Below are 21,441 nucleotides of genomic sequence, written 5' to 3'. Positions count from 1 at the left end.
AGTGAGATTGTCTGTGTTCCTTTTGCGACTACATCACAGTTCAACTCCTCCCTCTGCTAAATCCTACTTCCTTCACATACAGGTGTCGATCCCTAAGGCATATCCCATTAAATTTATCCATTCAGCATGCAGATCTCCTTCTTAGGGTTTCAATATGGGCCCTATGAGTCTGTGTAATTTGTTGGGTCATTAAAAATTGAATATTCCAGTCATGCAGAAATGAGTCCACGGCACTCTGAACTGGTTAAACAAACAACATTTGGAAGATTATATTCTATCTGGGGCCTCGTATTTTAACAGAAACACTAACATGGCTATATCCAGAAGAAATCAACAAAGATGGAGAGTGTTAAGACAATGTTACTTGGAGTAGAGAAAGAGGAATTGAGACTTTGGCAAACTGTCTAAATCCCACAAAGGCTGTCATTGGGGATATGGAATAGAAGTTTCTATGCTGGAGGAGAGAATAGGGGGCGCGAAGGTAGATTTTATAAGAAGGCAGATTTTGGCTAAAAGGAGGGAGGAATTTTCTAAAGGATAACCTGTTACATGTCTTGGGAAGAAGTGATCTAGCTTTTTAATACAGCTGGATGATGATCATGGGTCAGGGATATTAGAGAGAATTTCTGCAATGACTTGGAGACTGGGATAAAATCCCTTCTAGCTTTCAAATCCCATGATTTTAGGTTGTGATAAATTGCAAACTTTTCAAGGGTCTTTAATATGGAGTCTTATGGAATCTGCTCAAAACATAATGCAAGACTCCATTATGTAAGTTTTTCTTAAAGGCAAAACACCATCCTTCACCTTAGCCCATCCGGAGTGTTGCTACATGAAGCAGGAAAACTACATGATATTCCCTCAGCTTTCCTCAGCTCCAATGAGTTTGCTGTTGAGTTTGTTTTTCTTTTCTTTTCTTTTTATTTTATTTTATTTATTTTTTAAGACAACTAAGGATGGTCTTTGAACAGTTTTGACTTTTATTAATGAGCATGCTTGTAGGTTTTTAGGGCTCAGAAGATAATTTATGTCCTTCTAGAATTATTTTTAGCTTGTCTTATCATAGCTAGGAATTCAGACTTATCACTTTTATTGATAACAAAGTTGAGCGCCAGGAAGTTTGCACACTTGACTCAGGCCACTAAAAAGACTATATGCCAAGGCTGGAATCTGACCTCTTAACGCTTCTGAATGACAGAACTTTTGTGCATTACCTCAAGTCATCCAAGTTCCAAGTCCTCTTGCCTTCCAAATTGCTTTCACCATATTTTATGGATTGATTTGTGTCCCCCCAAAAGATGTGTTGAAGTCCTAACCCCCAGAATCTGTAAATGTAAACCTATTTTTAAATAGAGTCTTTGCAGATGTACTGAAATTAAGGTGAGGTCACATCAGATCAAAGCAGGTTTTAATTTGATGACTTATAAGAAGAGGGAAACTTGGACATACACACACACAGCGGGGGAATACCATGTGAAGATGGAGGAGAGATTGGAGTTATTCCGCCCCACTTAAGGGACACCAAAGATTGCTGGCAACCACCAGAAGCTAGAGAGAAGCAAAGAAAGATCTTCCCCTACAGCTTTCAGAGGGAGCATGGCCTTGCCAACACCTTGATTTTGGAACTGGAGCTTCCAGAACTATGAGAGAAGTCTCTGTTTGTTAAGCCACACAGTTTGTGGCCATTTGATATGGCAGCCCTAGGAAATGAATGCAGTATATCCAGTGCACTTCTCCCAGGAAGGAAGAGATGGAGCAAGAGGAAAGGTGTTAGGCTCAGACATCATGAGGAACAAAGACGGAAAGTCTTGAGGAGTATGTGCATTCTGCTCCTCATTCCCTGGCCAGGAGAGGAACAGAGACCCCCATGTCACCCTTAGCAAGCACGAGTCTGCCATCAGCCTGGCATCAGATCTTGCTATACTTGGGCACGTGGTTGGGGGAGCAGGGAAAGGGTGTGCTGTTAGGGACTAGCCATTTGCCTAACAACTTCACTACAAATTCAGCCAAGTATCCTGGGCACATGTAGGGAATAAAAGACAAGAGAAAAATCAGATTTCATGTGGGAGGCTGAACAGATTGTGCCTGATAACATAAGACAATTAGAGAATCAGCAAAGAGAAAGAAAGATGGGCTGTGGAAACCAGATAGGAATAAAAATAGCTGCTTAGGGGGGATGATGTTGGTGAGGATGATGATGATGATGATGATGATGATGATGATGATGAGACAGACTATCAATGATAACAATCTCTCACATTTGTTAGAACTTTATATTTGGCAAAGCACTTCTAATTCATGATGTTGTCTAATTTTTGGCTAATGAGGAAGGCTACTGGGGTGGGTGGGGCAACAGGTCCTGGGACTTGTGCTTGGCACCGACTCCCAGGTTCTGCCTCTGTCAGTGTGTGCAACAGAGCCGAGCTGACGTTGGCATCACCCTCCACTGAGTCTCCGTGTCAGGAGGTAGTCATGGAAACTCACTCTCTTCCTAAGCTGATGAGGAGAGAATTAGGTAGAAAGGAGGAATCAAGTTAATTGCCTGTCATCCCCTCTCTGCTCTTTGTGTGTTGATTTAAATTAAGCTTTTTCAGTTTTCTGATATCAGCAGATACCAAAGGATGAGAGCACAGGCCTGGGAGTCAGGACCTGCAGGAAACAGCCAATTGTGAGCAAATCCCTGAGCCTTTCTGCTTCTCTGTTTAGTTCTGACCCAAGCATTCAGGAAAACAAATCTCTTTGCCTGACCCCGCCACCCCCCCACCCCACCCCTTGATTTCTGACCCAAACTCTCTGAACTGCCTTCATTTTAACCATCTCTGACTCTACATCCATTCAGCCAGCCATTCCTCCTCTTGCAGAGAAAAGAGCAAAGAATTCAAATTGAATTCTGCATTTATTGAACTTCACTGTAGCTCAGAGGGAAGTAAATAAGTCAGTTAAGTAAGTCATCTGTGATGTGTGTTGCCCACATGGAGGGAAATGGAGGAAAGATCTAGAGGTTTTCTGAAAGTGGTATCACCACTAGCTCAGTTGTCACCTGAACAGAGCTGGAGGAGGTCTCCAAAGATGAGGCCCTTTCCTTTCCTGTCCTATGGGCTCTTCTATACAGCCAGATGGAATTATTTGAGATTCTTTGCATGCTCCTTGCTTGTTCACATCTTCAGCTCTTCAAAGTTTTTCTCTGCCTGGAACACCCTTCCTACTTTTTAATTATGTCTTAACCCTGACAATACTTTTCTGGGAAGCCTTCTTAGGGCTGAATATAGGACTTCCAAAAACTATGAATTCCCTCTACTATAGACAAAAAGCAGGTCATCAGTGTACACACAAATGCGGCCTCCCCACTGTACTACAAGCTTTGGGGGCAGGGACCCTGTCTCCCTCGATGATGTTTCCCAGCACTAAGTACAATGCCTGGCACCTAGGAGATAGTAAATCAGTATTTATTGAATAAATGGTTGATTTAATAAATGGGCCATGAAAGGAATTTTAGAGGATGGTGTTCTGGAAGAAGGAAATATTTACTTATGATCTAGAGTTGAATGTTGGTTGTAATCTCTCTGGATTTCCATGCTATTTGCATTTCACCCAAATATTATGGCCAGCTCTGAGGCTTCTTTAGACCCCAGAACAGGTTTGCCCCAAGAACTCTGCCCTGCTTCATTCAGGCCAATGTCTCTCCTGGAAGTTTTGGCCATGCTGGCTCTGAAAGCAGCAAACTCTGAGGTTAAGTGCTGGTTCATGGTGGGAACTACAGAGGTAGAAGGGGTAGAATGAAGAATCCCAGGCTGAAGAGGCTGAAGAGAGTGTTTGGAATTCCTCTAGAAGGCTCTTCCTGGATCAGAAGAAAATTCTGGGAAGGGGATGTTGTCTCAGATTAAGAATAAGAGGCCACTGGGCTAGGGGAAAAGATGCCTCTCAGTTTAAAGATGAAGGTGACAGGATGACTTTCTCCTTGTATCTATCTGGAGTTTATAGTTTTTATAGAAGAGTTCAGTATATTGGCATGCTTGTCTGTCGGGAGCGAATGGGGACAATAGTTCTGGACTTCGGTTTCCTTTTATATAGATAAAGGAGAGAGTAGAACCAAATGCTCTCTAAGGTCTGTTGCCTGATTTTATACAAACAGATTACGAATTTGCTGTGTGACTGTTTTAGAAGTTGAACTTGGCAGGAGAGTGAGAGCAGTGTGTTGGGCTGGCTGCTTCAGGGGCCAGTTTAGGGGCAGAGGTGGCTCAGGTAGGCTGAGGCTCTTCCAGGGACCCTGGGTCCATTTTTTTTCTCTCCATCTTTTTCTCCCACCCCTTTCCCTCTCTGGTGGAAGGCAGTGTGTCATGGTGCTTGGTTGGACGGGCTTGCCAATCAGGTAGACGTACACTCGAGTCCCAGCTCTGTCACTTAGTGTGTATGACCTGGGCCAAATTTCTTGACCTCCCTTAGCCTGTCTCCTCACCTCCAAAAACTGAGTTTATCTTTTTAAGGTCATCCTAAGGTTTTAATGGCTTGGTGGAAAGGAAGGATACACCATATTTGCCATCCTTCTTCCTCATAAATATATTAATACTGACGCTATGTTTTTATTTTTAATTTTTTTTTAAGATTTTATTTATTTGACAGAGACACAGCGAGAGAGGGAACACAAGCAGGGGGAGTGGGAGAGGGAGAAGCAGGCTTCCTGCGGAGCAGGGAGCCCGATGCGGGGCTCAATCCCAGGACCCTGGGACAATGACCTGAGCCGAAGGCAGACGCTTAACGACTGAGCCACCCAGGCGCCCTGTTTTTATTTTTAGAACTCTCATTTTGACATGGAATTTTGTTAATTTTAACCCACTGTCCTATTTGTTTTCTGTTTATTTTGCATGGAAAAACCTAGGGATCATGTCCTCTTACTTCTTCAGATATGTAACAGTCTGAGTCCCCAGTTCTGCTTGCCACATAAACCACTTGAGCTAGATGGCATGAGGTACAAGAACTAGTGGGCACACAGAATTTTCCCACTAGACTTACAATATGAATACTGTTTTAGGCAATAACATTTTTAAAATGCTGGCATTAAAAGCATTCAGGAGTAACAGGTGACTAAGTTGCTGGGGGTATATATTTGCTTCTTTTACACTTAAGGGTTAGAGGAATAAAGATGGGGCAAAGAAGCCTTGGATTCTTCGTTAAATTCTTGTGCACTTAAAAATTTTACCAGCATTACAGTGGGCATCTGTCACATCTATGCACTAACAGCCCTTCACAGTAAATTTACTGAAGTTCAGGATGATAACACTTCATAAATTATCCATAAATTGTATCTGGATTCTCTAGTCAATGAGAAATAGCTTCTGTATGTAAAAAGGGAAGTAGTGAGACTACTCAAGTTCCTTCTAAATGCAATTTGAATGACATCGACACATTATCCTATTATGTCTTTCATTTCAGTTGTTGGAGTGGTCCTGTTCAGGCTCTGCACTAGGCCTTTACGAAGACTGTCCACGTGATGTCTTTGGACAGCTACTCTGCCTGGTGCCCCCAGTTCTGAGGTCCTCTGACAGTCTAGGGGAGTCCCTACCACACTTACATGTAAATGAACAAACACAGGAGCTGTCTTCTTCATTGTCATCGATCCAGAGCCTGGGAGGTGAGTGGCACTTTGTAGACATTAAAAACTTAATGGGGTTTAGGGTCTGAGAGTATTGGGTCTCTGTTAAGCAGGAGATGAAGATGCCTTGGTAGGAAAACCCTATGGCGTTATGAAAAGCATATTGAAGGCATGTTATGAACCATATGGTTTAAACTGATCCTACAAGTGGGAGCCACCATTCCTTTTCCCCTTAACATCCTCATCCTGAATTACTCTGGAGTTGAGTCTCCCAGAATATGGGAATGGAGTCAGAGGGCCTTCTTAGTGAGAACTACAGTGCAGGGGTAGCAAGATTTGAAAGAAAGCCTGGGTCCCAATGTGGGACAATGTTTCGCTCAGGGTGAGGAATTTCCGTCACCAATGGCAGCCAGATTCTACAGAGAGGTAGAAGCACTGGCTGTCCCTTATAATTCAGCATACAGTGAACAAAAGGAATGACCAAAAGGGCATGGGCCCACAACAGTACAAGGTCAGCCTGACAGTTTAATTAGAGGCTTGACAGAAGAGAGTGCGGTTATTCTGCAAGATGGTTTACTGGCTGAGATTTCAAGGACCCCTGGTGAGTTCACAATTATGAGATCTGTTCATTTTTTCTTCACTGTGATGAATCATGCCTCTGATGACAATTTTGTGTGTGTGTAGAGTCATGTTTTATCAGCTTCTTTCTGAATTATTGCTTGTCACTCGGGGACCTCCCAACCACTTGGAGATTGCCAGGATGAAGTCAGATTTTAGCTGGGGAGGTAGAACATTCTGTTTAGGAGGAAGCAGTTGGTTATACCTGCTACTCAGGGAGGTCCTGGCTCCGCGAGTCTTCTTCCTACCCCACGCCAGAGAACACAGCACAGTCTTTCTGAGCAGACCCTGGCCAGTGGCCCAATGGCCTGGCGGCTAAGGGTGGGCACAGGGAGCACGCTCTCCTCTCCTTCAGCAAGACAGGATCTTGAGGAAGGCTTTACGGAACTCGACATTGAAGGTGGTATAGATCACAGGGTTGAGGGCACTGTTCACGTAGCCCAGCCACGTGGTGGCGCTGTAAAGCTCTGGAGACACGTGGCAGGCTCGGCAGTGGGTATTGAGAACGTGGGTCAAAAAGAAGGGCAGCCAGCAGACAATGAAGGCCCCTGGGTTGCAAAGGAAGAGAGAAACTGGGTCAGGGGTATGCTTACTCCTTTTGTTATAACATGAAAATGACTCATGTTTGTTTGCTTTGTGCCAGCCACCATGCTGGAATTTTACAGACCCATTTAATTTTTACACCAACGCTATGAAGTAGATGTGATGAGCCACTTCTTTTTTCTTTTTCTTTTTTTTTTTTTGGATGAGAAAGTTACATGCTTACATCTTTGATTCATCTCAGGCCTTTGTTCCTAAATCAATTTTCTAGTTTGATATTTAGGTAGCTCTTTACTAGTCTTTTCTACTTCTCAGTTCAGTTCAAATATTTATTTAATGTCTAGCCATGTGAGACATGATCCTAGGCACCGATAGGGAAGAAGACCTTAAAGACCTGGCAGTTCCTGCTGTTGAGATTACATCCAGATGTTCTCATAAAGTCCCTGAGATATGAGAAAGTGAGGTTTGTCAGTGGCAGTGAACAGGATGAATTGCCTTCAGTAACTCTATATGCTATGTGTGACATCAATTTTTTTCTTTATTCAAATAAACTTTTTATTTTTTCTACTATAAAAATTAACCCTGATTTTGTACATCATGGAAAACTTGGTAAATATAGAGAAGTAGAAAGAAGAAAAATAACCACCCACCACTCAAAGACAATCACTTTTGACATCTTGGTGAATTAATTTTCATGTTTTTCTTTCTCTGTATTTGAAATAATCTAGATGTTATCGCACCATATGACAGCAGTTTTTTGCATCCCTATTTTTTCACTTAATATTTTAGAATAAATAAGCCTTTATTAAATATCCAATATGTGCCAGACACTTTTGTTGAATTATTATCTTATTTATTATTTGATTTATCCATTATAATCTCACGTGATAGACAACAAACACAATGGATGAACACAGTTCAATTAGATCACTTGCTCAATTTTGTATTTCATATTTTCAGCCCAGATCTGTTGAATTTTCCCCAGAGTTAACATTGATATGCAAACTCTTCTCAATTGTATCACAAACATTTATAAATATTACCGTTATTGGATTTCCATTTCTGACAAATGTGGTTCCTTAGTACCCTCTGCCAGCCCCACCAGACTCAACCTAACCCAACCAAATTCAACCCAACTCAACCCAACTCAACATGACCCAAACTCACCAAGCACAATGGCCAGCATCTGGGTTGCCTTCTTCTCCCGAAGTGGCACTCCACGAGGCTGCAAGGGCCCCAGCTTTAGAGATGTCGACAACCTGCCATTACTGAGTTTTCGAACCTCCAAGCTGAGCTTGGGTGCCATGGTGGGGCTGAGGGAGTTCCGAGTCCTCCCCTCCCTTTTCAACTCTCCTCCGGCTTCTTGGAAGCCTGATCGCCCCAAGGCAGTATCTTGGCAGATGCTGTAGTAGCGCTTCAGCTCCATGTGTGCCTGGCTAGGGGATAGTGGCTGCAGGTGGGACAAGAGAGGGTCCTGACATTCCTGGGGATACTGTTTATCTTCTGAATGTTCCTGAAAAGGAAAGAGCATGCAAAGAAGTTAGAGGAAATCATCATTTTGTGAAACCTACTGAGGGCACATCTGAGAGTAGTGGGATCGTGAAAAGTTAAGGTACACGAAATCTGCTTCTGAATTCACAACTAAAAAACACCTACCAGATATAGAACATTTGAGAATCACAGTAGTCCCTTGAGGAGGGTTGTATAGGACTATAGCCTGGCCTTTTTGAGTTAGAATGAGCTGGATATACAGAGGAACATGTGAAACGACACTACTAAGATGTAAATCACAAAATCTGGAATGTGGGAAACTCTGTAAGACAAATGACTCAGGTTTTTTCAACAAATAAATCACAACAACAATCCCATTTACCAGTTGCAAAGTATGGGTCTTATTTGAATTTTGATTCAAATAAACCAACTATGAAAAACTTACAAGACAATTGGGATAATGTGAACACTGATTGGATATTTAATGATATTAGGGAGTTATTTATTTGCTTAGGGTGATGTATTGCAGTTATACATTTTATAAAGAATCTTCCTTAGAGAGTCTTACAGAAATATTTTTGCTGAAATGTTATGATGTTTGGGCTTTGCTTCATAAGAATCCGATGGGCATGGGTGAGTGTAGGCGGGGAGTGCAGATGAAATGAAGTAAGATTGGCCATGAGTTAATTGCATGAGTTAATTGGCCATGGGTTAATTGTCTTTCTACTTTTTTATTTTTGAAAATTTCCATAATAAAAAGTAGAGAGAAAGAAAGAAAGAAAGAAAAAAAGAAAGAAAGGAAGAGAAAGAAAACCCAGGATTTTCACCTCAGCTTTCCTACTTATTTAGATGTATCCTTGGGCAAGTTAATTAAATGTCTTTGAGCCTCATTTGTAAAACAGGAAAGAAGTTGGGAAAAAATAGGTTTAGGATGAGTAGACCCTGAGAGTATGTGGACGTTTCTGGTATTTGGTGGGGATGTGTGTGTGTTCAACATCTGAACTTCTTTCCATGTTTGAAGAATCGGACAATGGAAAGTGTCAATCTCAAGTAGCAGAGCAGGACCCCTTAGCTCCCATTACTGAAAGCCATAAAAGCCATATATTCCTTCTCCGCACATCCCCACCAGTCATCTAGAGCTCTGGCACATAAACCAAGCCCAGCCCATTAGAGATTTGCACCTAAGACCTTGAACTGGAGATGGTGAAGTAGGGAGACTTCAGAATTTGTCTAGCAGCGATGGCAGGCAGTGTCCAGTGTCCCAGGTCTTCCAACCTGATTCTTCCTTAGGCATGAATAGCATCGTCTGAAGTTATTCTCCAGCCTTCTCATTGAGTCTGAGCTACTTGGTATCCTTCCAGTAAATTCCTTTGTCTATATGTTAGTGTCAGCAACCAAGAATGCTCCCTACTCTCGCCTTAGTTCCAGGAATCACAGGGCTAGTGCACTGTACATACTCCGACACACTGCTGAATGAATCAGTGCAATGGACCTTTAAAACGATAGAGTGTTTTAAAAACTGTGCTCCACAGAGGTATTCACAGGGATTCCAGTATAATTTAAAAAATTTTGGTTTTCATTTTGATGGGGTTTTTAAATAATTAATATAAGCATATTGTGTGAATGGCCATTTATAACCAAGATTATGATTGTGCTGGCATCTAGTAATCTTCTAAAAGTGATGATATTTAACATCAAATGCGTTATTTCGGAAACTAAGGGACTGGGGACAAATTCTTGACTGTCCTTATGAAATCTCAGGTTTGAGGACATTGATCTAGCATAACTTGTCTCTATTTTACAGATGTGGAAATTCAGTCCTAAAGAAGAAAAGTGATCCTTCCCAGATTATATATCGGTGAGTGTATTTTTCAGCTCTCTGCAAACCCTCATCACTACCTCCATGACTGGTGTGAAGAAACTCCGGATTTGTCTGGGCCTGGCTGGCAGAGCCCTCCACTCCCAGAATGTAGGACAGACCTATTTCTCCAAACTCTTGGCAATGCCAGCCTCTTGCCTCTCTATTCTCTCTTTAGTAGTCTCTTCTTTTGTCCTTTTGGCCTTGGAGCCTCCTCAGACCTTAGATCTGCTATAGGCAACTTGAAAATTCTTACCTATTAAAAAATTATTTACAGTAAGAATCTCTAACACATGAGGCCTGTCTAAAAAGTGGTTAATTAGCTGTACAGAGATGGCACAAAGCTCAGACCTTCATCATCATGAGTTCTTAAAATTTTATTCCTAATATTTACTTGGAGTTCAGGCAGAGGAATAGTGATCTTCTAACACCTCCATTCTTCACTCAGCTGGCTTGAGGAGGCAGGGCTGGCTTGAATTGAAAGGACAAGGATAAGGGTGACCATGAAATTGTCTTAGTTTTCCCCCATATGCAGTGGGAAATAGGACACTCAAAAGTCTCACATTAGCCTCTCTTCTCTGTTTTCTTGGCTCTGCCCATGTGTGTTTCATTGACACCCTGTTCCCTCTAGGCAGGTGACTCTGGAGGGCATCCTCATACCATGTCCAAGGGTCACAGGCTCCAGTCATTGGGATCTAGCTCAATAGTGATATGCTTTCTGCATATCACTTGGTGATTCCTATTCTAAAGCTCAAATCAGGATCTCATATCTGTTATATACAAAAGATACTAGTAAGGGATCGGGGCCATTGCATTTTGGGGTGGAAGTGGAAGCAAGTCAAGTCAGGGTGTTGAGAAAAGGTATCTTCTTTTTTCCCTCTAATCAAAGACATGGCTTACTTACCATTTGCCCCGTGGCATCTGATGGAAATCTGTCCCTTATTGAAAACTGCTGAATGGGGTGCAGCCTCAGACAGGAAGACTAGGGTGGGTTGAAGGAGAAACGGTTGTAGGTTAAGGTCTACTTGGATGAACCATATAGATGCCAATGTTTTGAATATCCTCAAGGTTTGTTCATATCCTCAGCTTCAGGTCCTTACCTCCTCTTTCACGGGAACAAATATTCTTGTTCTACCCAAACTGTGGGACTTCATCTTTGAGAGACTGACTCTCACTCAGGTCATTATAGGTTAATCTAGCCATCCAAATTGGACCTGCCTTCAAGATCAAATTCAGTTCTTACTCTGTCTGTGAAGCCTTTTCCTGAGCATTGACCTCTTCTCTCATAGCCTCCTCGGCACTTCTATTTTGGTGCTTAATTGCCTTCATCTCATTTTGCAAACATCCCGGGGCTGTTAGTTAACTTCGGATAGAGGGTTGCTTTATCTGCTTGTCTAGATTCTAAGCTCCATGAAGGCAGAGGCTGTATAATATTCCTGCTGTCCCTTCCCTAGAAGATCGCAAGCATGTACCAGACACTGGGATGAGCAGACTTTCCAGCCCAAGCAAAGGGAAGATCAGTGCTGAGGCAGCTCTCCTTTTCAGAGCGTCAAAAAGCCCGATAACACACATCATCAGCTTTCCATTTCACAAGCTGGTCAGCACCTTGACACAGGGGCAGATCTAGTAAGGAAAAAAGCTTTCCATGGACCCCAGTGATTCTTGTAATAAGTGGTCTGCTCAAAAACCAATCCTCGGGACCTCCCAGCAGTGCACGGTACAGAGGCCACCTTACAACGGCAGATCTGGTGTGACGTTTGTGCCGTTGGCCATCTGGGGGCAATGGAAAGCTTTGATGGAAAGCAGAAGAAGTCCAGAAACTCTCCTATCACCTTGCTAAGCAATGTGAACTCTAGGGAAGACTCACAATGCCCTTTTTGGATTCGATTTCCTACTCTAAAGCGTAGCCAATACCAGCAGATTAGAAGGTGGGTGTGAGATGTGTGTCTCCAGTGGGGCAGCACGAGCAAAAGCAAGTGCTGCTGGACACAAGGCTGGGAAGCTACAGGGCTGGGCACTGTTCTCCCTCTGCCCCTCCGGGGTGCTTACTTGTTGGGGGAAGCCGGGTCTGACACTGATGCACTGACTGTTCTGTCGAGTGAGGATCCGTTTCCGTCTCCTCTGTCTCAACACCACGTAGATCCTGGCGTAGACGAGGACAGTCACTCCAAAGGGCAGGTAGAAGGACACCACTGAAGAGTAGATGACAAAGTCAGGGTTGGAGATGGAGCAGACAGTGGGGTCTCCTGTGAGTGAGAGAAAAGGAGAAAGCAAAGCAGTTTGCCAATATGAGACATCGGTGGGGAGCACACAGTGTGGCCGCATACATGTGTGGAGTCTCCACCATTTAAGCCACACGGGGCTTTGGGAAGTAGGGGCTCCGGGCCCACCTCCCCTCTCACTGCCTCTCAGTTCACATGCTGCCTCATTGGTGGAGGCTTGCACCAGCTCCTTAGTCAGAAGTAACTCTTACTTCCTCTGTGCCCCCCAGCCCTTGCCTTGCCTCTTCGGTGTTAGCACACGCGGCTGCTTGTGAAGTTGTGGGGATGGGAGAGGTTATGTTGTCAGTTCCCTGAGGGGAGGAGGTCCAATTCATCTTTGTGTTTCTCACAGTTCCCTTAAAAAGAAAATTACCCAGTGATTTCCTGCCCGACACTGCTCGGGCTGCAAACATGTCTGCCCTTGAAGGGCTCAGTCTGCACGGACAGGCGATCTTCCTGAAGGCCGTGTTAAGTGTCACAGAGGATTGTGGCCTGGGAGGCTGGGGGGAGTGTCACAGAGCAACAGGCCAGAGGCTCCTGGGGGCGAGGCAGCCCCCAGAAAAGGGCCTGCTGGTGCGGAGGCACTAAGGGGTTGTTGAAGGCAAAGAGAGGGAGGCTTCTTTGTTGAGAACGCCAAGCCTCCGATGTGAATCTGAGGTACAGGGCAGGTGGTGGCTGAATGCAGGCAATTCTGTTTCTTGGGGAATCTAATGACCCATCAGGGGTAGGATGGGGAGCGGGCTGTTAAAGATATTGTCACTGTGGACAATGTGAAATGAGGAGCAGCTTTGTCCCTGCTCTATGTTCTGAAATGCACCTGTCGCTGCACTTTAGAGAGTCCCTGTGGTTTTGCTGTTTTTGCTAGCAGATGTTGAAATTCCTCCAATGCCCAGAATAGGGCCTGTAACTCGCCTCATCTGGAAGAGAAAAGGGAAGAAAACTAATATCTTCCAGATGGTGTGCCAAGGCCTTTATACACATCATCTTACCTAACCACTGTGGCGACATTATGTGACGTAGGAGCCATCACTGACTCTGTCCTCAGGCGAGCAGACTCAGGCTCAGAGAGGTTCAGTCAGTGGCCCTGCATCCCATAGCCTGAAAGGGGCAGAGCCTGGATAAGTTTCTCCGGTCATTCTGACCTTACAACCAGTGTTCTGTCTGTGATTTTGACTTGCCTCCCTCTACACTTTGGCTGCCCCCCCCCCTCCCCGGGAATGGCAAATTTACACTTCGCCCCACACTGGTAGCAACTGCTGTTGGGATACCCAACCAATCTTTATAAAGGGTAGGGGATTCTCAACAACCCCAAATCTGGCCTCAGAAGGTAGAGTCACAGGTGTGAGCTAGTGGGGAGAGGGCTGTAGCCAGCCATCTGGGCCCCTCATTCTGCCTTCCGGTCTTCTGAGCTAGGCAGAGGCCAGGCCTGGGGTGGGAGACCCAGGTCTGCGATTTGCTAACTGTGAACTCGGGCACATTGCTTAACTATGCCAGGCCTCAGCTTCATTATCGGAAAGGAAGGATAAAAATAAGGTCTCATGAGACTAAATGAGGATAAATGGTAGCTATTATTATTACTACTTATTCTTTACTATTATTATTTATTATATACCTCCTCTGAGCTGTTTGAACTTAAAAGGCAAGGTATCATTTGGAGTGGAAACCTGTAGAGAGACTTATAAAGAACAATATCTGTGGGGGAGGGAGGGGAGCAACAGCTCATAATTAGAACAAAAAGTGTACTCAGTTCTCAGCGAGGCCTTTTAATGATAGCACTGACATGAGGATCTTTAGGAGCTGCTCCCAAAGTTTTTGATTCTCTTGGGAGGAGGGTAAAATTCAGGAAAAATTAATGTCCTCTCACCAAGTCTGTGCCAACATCCTTTAGAGAATGGCTTATAAAACTTCGAGCAGTGGTCACCAAATGGGCATTTTCTGGTGTTCTGGGGGAGACGGGGTTGGAGGTAGGATAGGGTGGCCGCTGCTGGTCTTTGTGAATCTATAAGGAGTCATGTGGGCAGCGATCAGCCCTCTTCCTGAAATCAGCTCCCCTGTTGTCAGCATCTGACCACGGTTTAAACACCTCCTGTGAGGAGATGCCTGAGCACCTGGGCTAGTGAGAAGGGGGCCAGGACGGGGGCAGGGATAGATACCATCCCGCTAATGGTTACCATTGCTGGTGTGCGGGGTATGCCCCATTCGTCCCTCCAGATATACCTTCTACCCTTTTCTACTCTCCTCTGGGTTCTGGGAAGCCGACCTCTAGATTTTATATACTAACTCCAACTTTTTTTTTCAAGTTTTTATTTAAATTCCAGTTAGTTAAGGTGCAGTGTAATATTAGTTTCAGGTGTAGAATTTAGTGATTCATCGCTGACAATATGACAGACACCCAGTGCTCATCGCAACAAGGGCACTCCTTCATAGTAGGGTATTAACTCCTACTTTTAAGAAGCCAGGAGCAAAAGTGGGTGTGGTATGCTTCTATTTGTGTAAAAAGTGGAAACACGTGTGTGTGTATGCATGTGTGTGTGTGTATACATATTTGTTTCAAGCATTATCTTTAAGATGATTAGTGTTTGCTTCTGGGCAGGGTCACAGGGCAGCTAACGATCTAGGGTAGAAGGGAGGCCTACATATATGTATGCCTATGTAACCCTTTATACCTTGTGTTTTATGGGCAAGTATTTATTTTTCCATTGAAATATTGAAAGCATACACACGAGAGAGTGAAGAGAGAACACAGAGCTATTTCAGAGTTGCTGGCCACCAAAGGCCCTCCATGTACGATCACTGAGCCTGCACAGTCATCCCTTTCTGCCTCTCTTATCTGACTAAACTGCTGCCCGTCCTTAGATTGAGCTCTGCGGCCTCTCCCACAATTTCTCCAGGCCGCGAAGTCCTGTGAGGCCTGTCAACGGGTAAAGTGATCCTGGAGGCTGGTGGCCAGTGAATGAGGCCCTGCCCCGGCTCCCACTGGGTCTGGTCTGCGTATGTGTTTTTGGAAGCAATTCTGGAAGCTTCTCTCTGCTGAGTTCCAGATGAGGTGGTGAGGGCAGTGAGCACCCCTCCACCCCGCCCCCTGGAGATGAGCTGCCTTCTCATGATTATTTAACCAAGACAGTACTGTGCTATTAGTTATTGGATGAATATGAGAGTGACAAATACATGAGTGAAGCAGACAAATGAGCCTTTTACATCAGCACATAAGCAGTCGCTGGCTGGAAGATAATGGGGAAAACCAGAGGGTTACGCCTCATTCTCTGAGATCGAGGATGTTTACCCCAACTGATCTTAACATTTAAGGAAGAAAGGATGATAAGAAGAACTCATCGACTTACTCATTCAACAAAAGCTTATGGAGAACCTACTCTGTTCCAGGCACCATGATGGGCGACAAAAATATAAATAGCTCCACAAAGGGGTGGAAGAGGCTTTTGTGGGCTAGCCTGGGAACTTGAGTCCCACAGTGATGTGAAGGGCAAGGCCAAAAGCAGGTTGACTTGACAGGTTCATGAACTTAAAGCTCATGGAAGGATTTGTCTTCGCCTTGTTCCCAAAGACAGGAGAGCCTGATGCACCTGAAGTCAGGATGAGCCTGTTATTCTTTTAACTATGTGTTTCTCAACCAGGCTTCCACTGGCTCCAGTGTTCTGAAAGCCAGGTGAGGGATTCTATGGCTCAAATCTAGATAGTATCTTCCATTTCCTTGTTTCAAAGGAAAATTAAGACCATTTAGTCTTGTACCTGTGAAATAGAGTATTGGGTTGTCCATTCAGGGATTCTTAGCGTTTCCTCTAGTACCAGTACTGCGTGCTGTCAGTGATGGGGTATTTAGCTAGACCGCTGGGCCCCTGCTGGGAGCTGCCAGGCCCCCCCCAACCTTGGAACTCTCTGTGACCGAAGATCCAGCCTTACGTCCATATCCACATATGCATGTTGCATCCCGGACAATAAGAACAACGCCAAGATGAAGGAAACTGAAGTTCAACATTTTTCTGCCTTAAGTCATCTGACAATTCGCAATCCCACATGGCAGCTGGTTTCATTAAAAAGAGCTCTGCCAGAAAGTTCCTTTGTGTTGCACTGCTTAGTGAAAATCCAGCCCCTTCCACTCTCGGGTGTCATTGGCGGTACCCTGCCCTTTCCTCCTCTACTTTTCACAGGGTGAGTAGAAACAAATGGCTGAGAGGAGTCATTTATGTTGGGCTTTCGAATGAACTTGGGAGCTTCCTTAAAGATGGAAGAGCTGCTAAGGAACCCACATTCATCAAGATAATGAAGCTGTACTGTGAAGGTCAGAGAGAGGCAGAGAAGGACAGCTGGGCTGCCTCGCCTTGAGTTCTGCTCACTAATTCCCTGAACTGTGTTCTAGGACGAGGTGACTGGCCTCCACAACCACCAGCAGAACTGCTGCTACTCAGATTTTCTTTGGAGCCGGTGCAGAGTTCAATTTGGACACACAGAACCCTTTTCTAACACACAGTAATCACAACAAGGGTGGTAGCTAATATCCACTGGGCCTTTACAACGGACCTGACACTTGGATGCTATATATGAATAAATGGAGGGCTTACTGTAGTCTTATTAATAAACTTAAAAGTAAGAGAGAGAGAGGTCCCTGGCTGGTTCAGTCAGAGGAATATGATCTTGGGGTGGTGAGTTCAAGCCCCACGTTGGGTGTAGAGATTACTGCAGTAAGTAAATAAATAAATGAACGACTTAAAAAAAAGTTGCAATAGACTAAATCATGTACTTCTTTAAAGTAAGAGAGATTGAAAGAGATGAGAGAGAAGCGAGCATTTTTGCCTTCTCAGTGCTATATTTGAAAATCCTTTTGGAGAGACAGTTTTCTGAGTTTTGTTTCTGGAATAATAATGATCTCACTGGCAGCAACACCACTGTAATTAGCTCATCATTCATCTTCACTTTAGATGTTGACATTAACTGGGAACTCGGTCTACTGTCAGATGTTGAGACCGTTTTTAACTGTTACTAGGGCGTGTGTGTGCGCGCGCGTGCGCGGTAGAGAGAGAGAGAGAGAGAGAGAGAGAGAGAGAGAGAATGAGTAAAACAGCCCTCCCCCCCGCCCCGCCCACCTCCCAGAATGAGTAAGAGGAGCCACTCTGCGGACTGAATGTTGGTGGGGGTTTGCTGCTGACCAGGGGTAAGCAGTGCCGGGGTCTGCCAGTGGTACTGAGTTCCCATACTACACATTCCAACTTAGAATAATGTATTTTTGTGTAGAAATCTAAGATATAGAAGGTGGCTTAGTTAGCAGATGAATCCAAAAAGTATATTTAACACTCATCAAAAATAGTATTTTAATGCCAGGCAGCCTCTCAGAGTTGTGTTAGGGAATGTTGCTTCGGGGAGGATGTGTGTGTCCACAGCCATGTTTGTGTGTATAAAGTGTCGTTCAATGAAAACAACAAAGTAACGAATGGTAAAGAGTAATGCAAACATGATAGGAACATCATATTTTAGGAACACCCTGAGTTAACCAGGCAAATATTCGTTGGATGACTCAACATGACATTGACTTAACCTTCAATGTAGCCGACAAAGAAACCTGACCTTGAGCGTATGGTGTGTGTTTGGCCGGTCTACATATGTTACTCCAATTTAATCCTCACTTAATTATAAAAAAGCTCTATGAAGCAAGTACAGTGGAATTATATCATATGTAGTGTCAGATTCTAAAGTCAGTGATTAAAGTGAACATTATCTAGCGCTGAAATTTGCTTTGAAAAATCTCCTGAATCACATACGAAGATATACATGGTTTTATTACAGCCCCAGAGAGTAGTGAGTAAAGAGATATGATACATACATTACTATGTCATATAAAGAGTTCAAACACAACATGCAGTTGTAGAAATGAAGTTGCTGGGCTTATGTGCAGGGGGGCCATATGAAAAAATAAATGCTGGAAACTTTCCAACTAAATATATGGACTCAGTCTATATATTTAAATTTGCTCAAGTGTATGCTTCAGTGTATTATTATCCCAAATTTATCAATAAGAAAACTTAGAAAAGCTAAATAGCTTGTTCAAGGAGCACAGCTGGTAAGTAGCAGAACTGAAGTTTGAATGTAGGTTTTTCTGACTCCAGAGCCTCTATCTGTCTTCCTAAATGTGTTTTGACTTTTAAATCACTGGCTAGCAAATGACTCTTTGATGACTATTCATAAGTTAGGATTTGCCTGTATTTATATGCAATGTGTTACCTATAATAACTGTATACGTATAAATACACAGCTATGTGACTTGTACGTATACACCAGAAACTAATGAACCTGGAAGATAGTAGCAATTAAACAAATCCAGATGAACACTAGAACCTGACTCAATTAGTTCTCAGCAAATACTCAGTGTTTATTGTCAATACCTGTAACTTTATTATATGTGCTAGAGGTTTCATTCAACACATGAAATCCCTGAGGCTGAAAGATGTATATGGAATAGCCAAAGAAGGCATTGATCCATATGAGGTGTAAATTTGGATCGGTGTCTTATGTCTAAAAACCAAACATCTCAGATATTCACATTGTTAATCCATATGTCCATCCATCCACCCATCTGTCCGTCCATCCATCCGATAGAAGATGTACCATGTGCCAACCATCATGGCCAGAATTTTTGTATATTAAGATATGAAAATATACTCTCCAATAATTTAGGGATCTATACTAATTCCCAAATACTAGAAATGATTTTTGTTTAGTAAAAAATTAGAAATATATATCCCATTTGAGGGCCTTCATAGTGTTATTTTGCCTTGGAAGTCCATTATGAATTGTCATCTTTTCATTAGCAAATCTCACCTGAATTATTAATATAGTTTAATTTTTTAACTGATACATCGCTTCCCACGAATACAATGACATTTCTTTCAAAATAAAGATAGGCCAGAATTTTCACTAACTGGGGAAGAACTTTATGTGCCAATGATTGATGATGAGGTTCTGCTTTGTACTTGAATCAAAACCCAAAGCTTTGCAGCCTATGGCATCCTTATTTGATTCTGAAGTATGCTGATCAGGGTCAGAAACTTCCAGGCTCAGCGCCACTCACAGCCACTCAGGTGTGCCGTGAATCACATGGGTGTCGTGAGAGGGGCCATCATTGTTACCTGTGGTGTTGAAGCCAAAGAGGAGAGGGCAGGACACGGCAAAGGCCAGTACCCAGACGGCTGTAATCATGAGGGCCACGCGCCGACAGGAGCTCTGTCCCGTGCCATGTTGGTAGTGAACTGGCATGACCACCGCGGTGTACCTGTGAAAGGAAGCGGGGAGGGATGGCCATGATGAGAAGGGGTGGGGGAATCTTTCCAAAAGAGGACAGATGTTCCTAGAGAACTAATCTAGGTGATCCATGTAGCAGGAGCAAAAGAGTTTGGTTGGAGAAAGAAAGGGTATTTGAGTGAAAATGTAGAAAGGCTGAGCTAAGAGAGATGAAGAACTCCCTGAGCAGGGAAACGGGGAAAGAAGAATAAAGTTAGTAAAGTAATGGACTGGGCCGCCGGCAGGCTCCTCCCAGCACACCTGAAACTTGTACTCGCATACCTGAACCCCCAAGACTCTGGGTGCTGGTCTGTGTGCCTTTACTTTCTCCCACGGTTTTTCAGACAATGATAGAACTGTGCCCAAAGAGGATGTCTACCCCTGCTTGTATCCTAAAATAAATTCTAACCCTCCTAGTGACAACTATTCCAAGTGGTGGAGATTTTAAAAATAGAGGTGAGTAATATCTAGTGAAGGCTTATTTCAAAATCCAGTTTTCATGCTCTCTTAGTCCATTCAGGCAGCTCTATCGAAAATAGCAGAGACTCGGTGGCTTACACAACAAACATTTAATTCTCACAGTTCAGAAGGCTGCGAGGTCCAAGATAAAGACACTGGCAGATTCAACGTCTGGTGAGGCCCCACTTCCTTGTTCATAGAGGACTATTTTCTCACTGTGTCTTCACATGACAGAAGGGGCTGGGATCTCCTTTCTAAGGGCACTGATCTCATTCATGAGGGCTCCACCCTCATAACCTTATTATCACCCAAAGGTCCCACCTCTTAATACCATCACTTTGGGGGGTAGAATATCAACATACAAACTTGGGGGAGCCACAGACTTTTGGTCTACAGCACATGCTTTTGCATGGTCAACACACAGTTCTTTGTGTTACGGACGTCGTCTTTTCTGTGGCAACTCCTCTCACACATTTCTAGCTACTGAGCCCAAAAGATAGCTGATCCTGTATACTTACTTATGATGTCTTCCCCATTTATCAATGCATCTCTTTCCTACCAGCTGCTCTCTGTGATGGCCACAGCCTCTTGGCTGGTCCCTGCTGCCAGGCTCTAAAAGTAGATTTCATCATGTCCTCCCCATCCTGGATTCCCCAGATGGAAACTGCTTGAGAAAGGCAGAATTCTAAGATGGCCTCCAAGATGCCTGCCCTGTACAATCCCCCACACTGAATGGAGGCTGAACTTGAGAATACCATGTGATGTCACTGCTGTGATTAGATTACTAATCAACAGACTGAGTTAATCAAAAGGGTGGGCCTGGCTTAACCAGGTAAGCCCTTAAAAGGGACTGGGCAAGTTCAATAACGAGAAACTGCAATGCCTCATGGCTGGAGAGACATAGATCCCATACGATTTGTTACTTGATGACTCAAATCATGTTGTAGACTTGGTATTCCTCAGCGGTCCTTGCACCAGGCAAGTAGTAAAAAGCTGTTGACTGCTTGCCTTGTGGCCAGTGTCTCTCCTGTGTGCCCCTCACCCTCTCAAGGCCACTGTCAAGTCTCTGAGGCCCGGTGGGGACGAGGGCTTCCTCAAGACAGCAGGCATTAAAGGGTGGTTTCTATCTGAGAGCACTTTGGATTCCCAGAATGTTCCCCAATTAATCTGAGTCTATTAATTACCTGAGAGGGAGGGGGTGGGTTGGGGGGGGGTCCTGTTAAAATACAGATTCCCAGGCCACTCCCCTGGCTATTCTGATTAAGTACTTCCAGAGTGGAACCCAGAAATGTGCATTTTGAACAAGCCAGGGCATCTTACAATGGGGCAAATTTGAG

The 21,441-nt window shown here is 43.9% G+C and overlaps 1 protein-coding gene across 2 annotated transcripts in view; it reads right to left on the bottom strand.

Moving 5' to 3' along the window:
* Positions 1-6,143: 6,143 nt before the first annotated feature.
* DRD3 (dopamine receptor D3) overlaps positions 6,144-21,441 on the bottom strand; it is a 32,010-nt gene continuing 16,712 nt past the window's right edge. The window contains exons 3-7 of one of the 2 annotated variants that reach the window (XM_006748813.3): positions 19,495-19,637; positions 12,147-12,343; positions 8,063-8,198; positions 7,916-7,963; positions 6,144-6,756 (exon numbers count right to left, since the gene is read on the bottom strand). In XM_006748813.3, coding sequence (XP_006748876.1) covers positions 6,560-6,756; positions 7,916-7,963; positions 8,063-8,198; positions 12,147-12,343; positions 19,495-19,637 — 721 coding nt within the window. In that variant the 3' untranslated portion in view covers positions 6,144-6,559. Of the gene's footprint in view, positions 6,757-7,915; positions 8,199-12,146; positions 12,344-19,494; positions 19,638-21,441 lie in introns of both variants that reach the window. The other variant, XM_006748812.3, reaches the window with a different exon arrangement.

This window comes from Leptonychotes weddellii, chromosome 1, assembly GCF_054177405.1.
Source record: "Leptonychotes weddellii isolate Sample4059 chromosome 1, ASM5417740v2, whole genome shotgun sequence".
NCBI lineage: Eukaryota > Metazoa > Chordata > Mammalia > Carnivora > Phocidae > Leptonychotes > Leptonychotes weddellii.
This window is presented reverse-complemented; position numbering and strand designations above follow the sequence as displayed.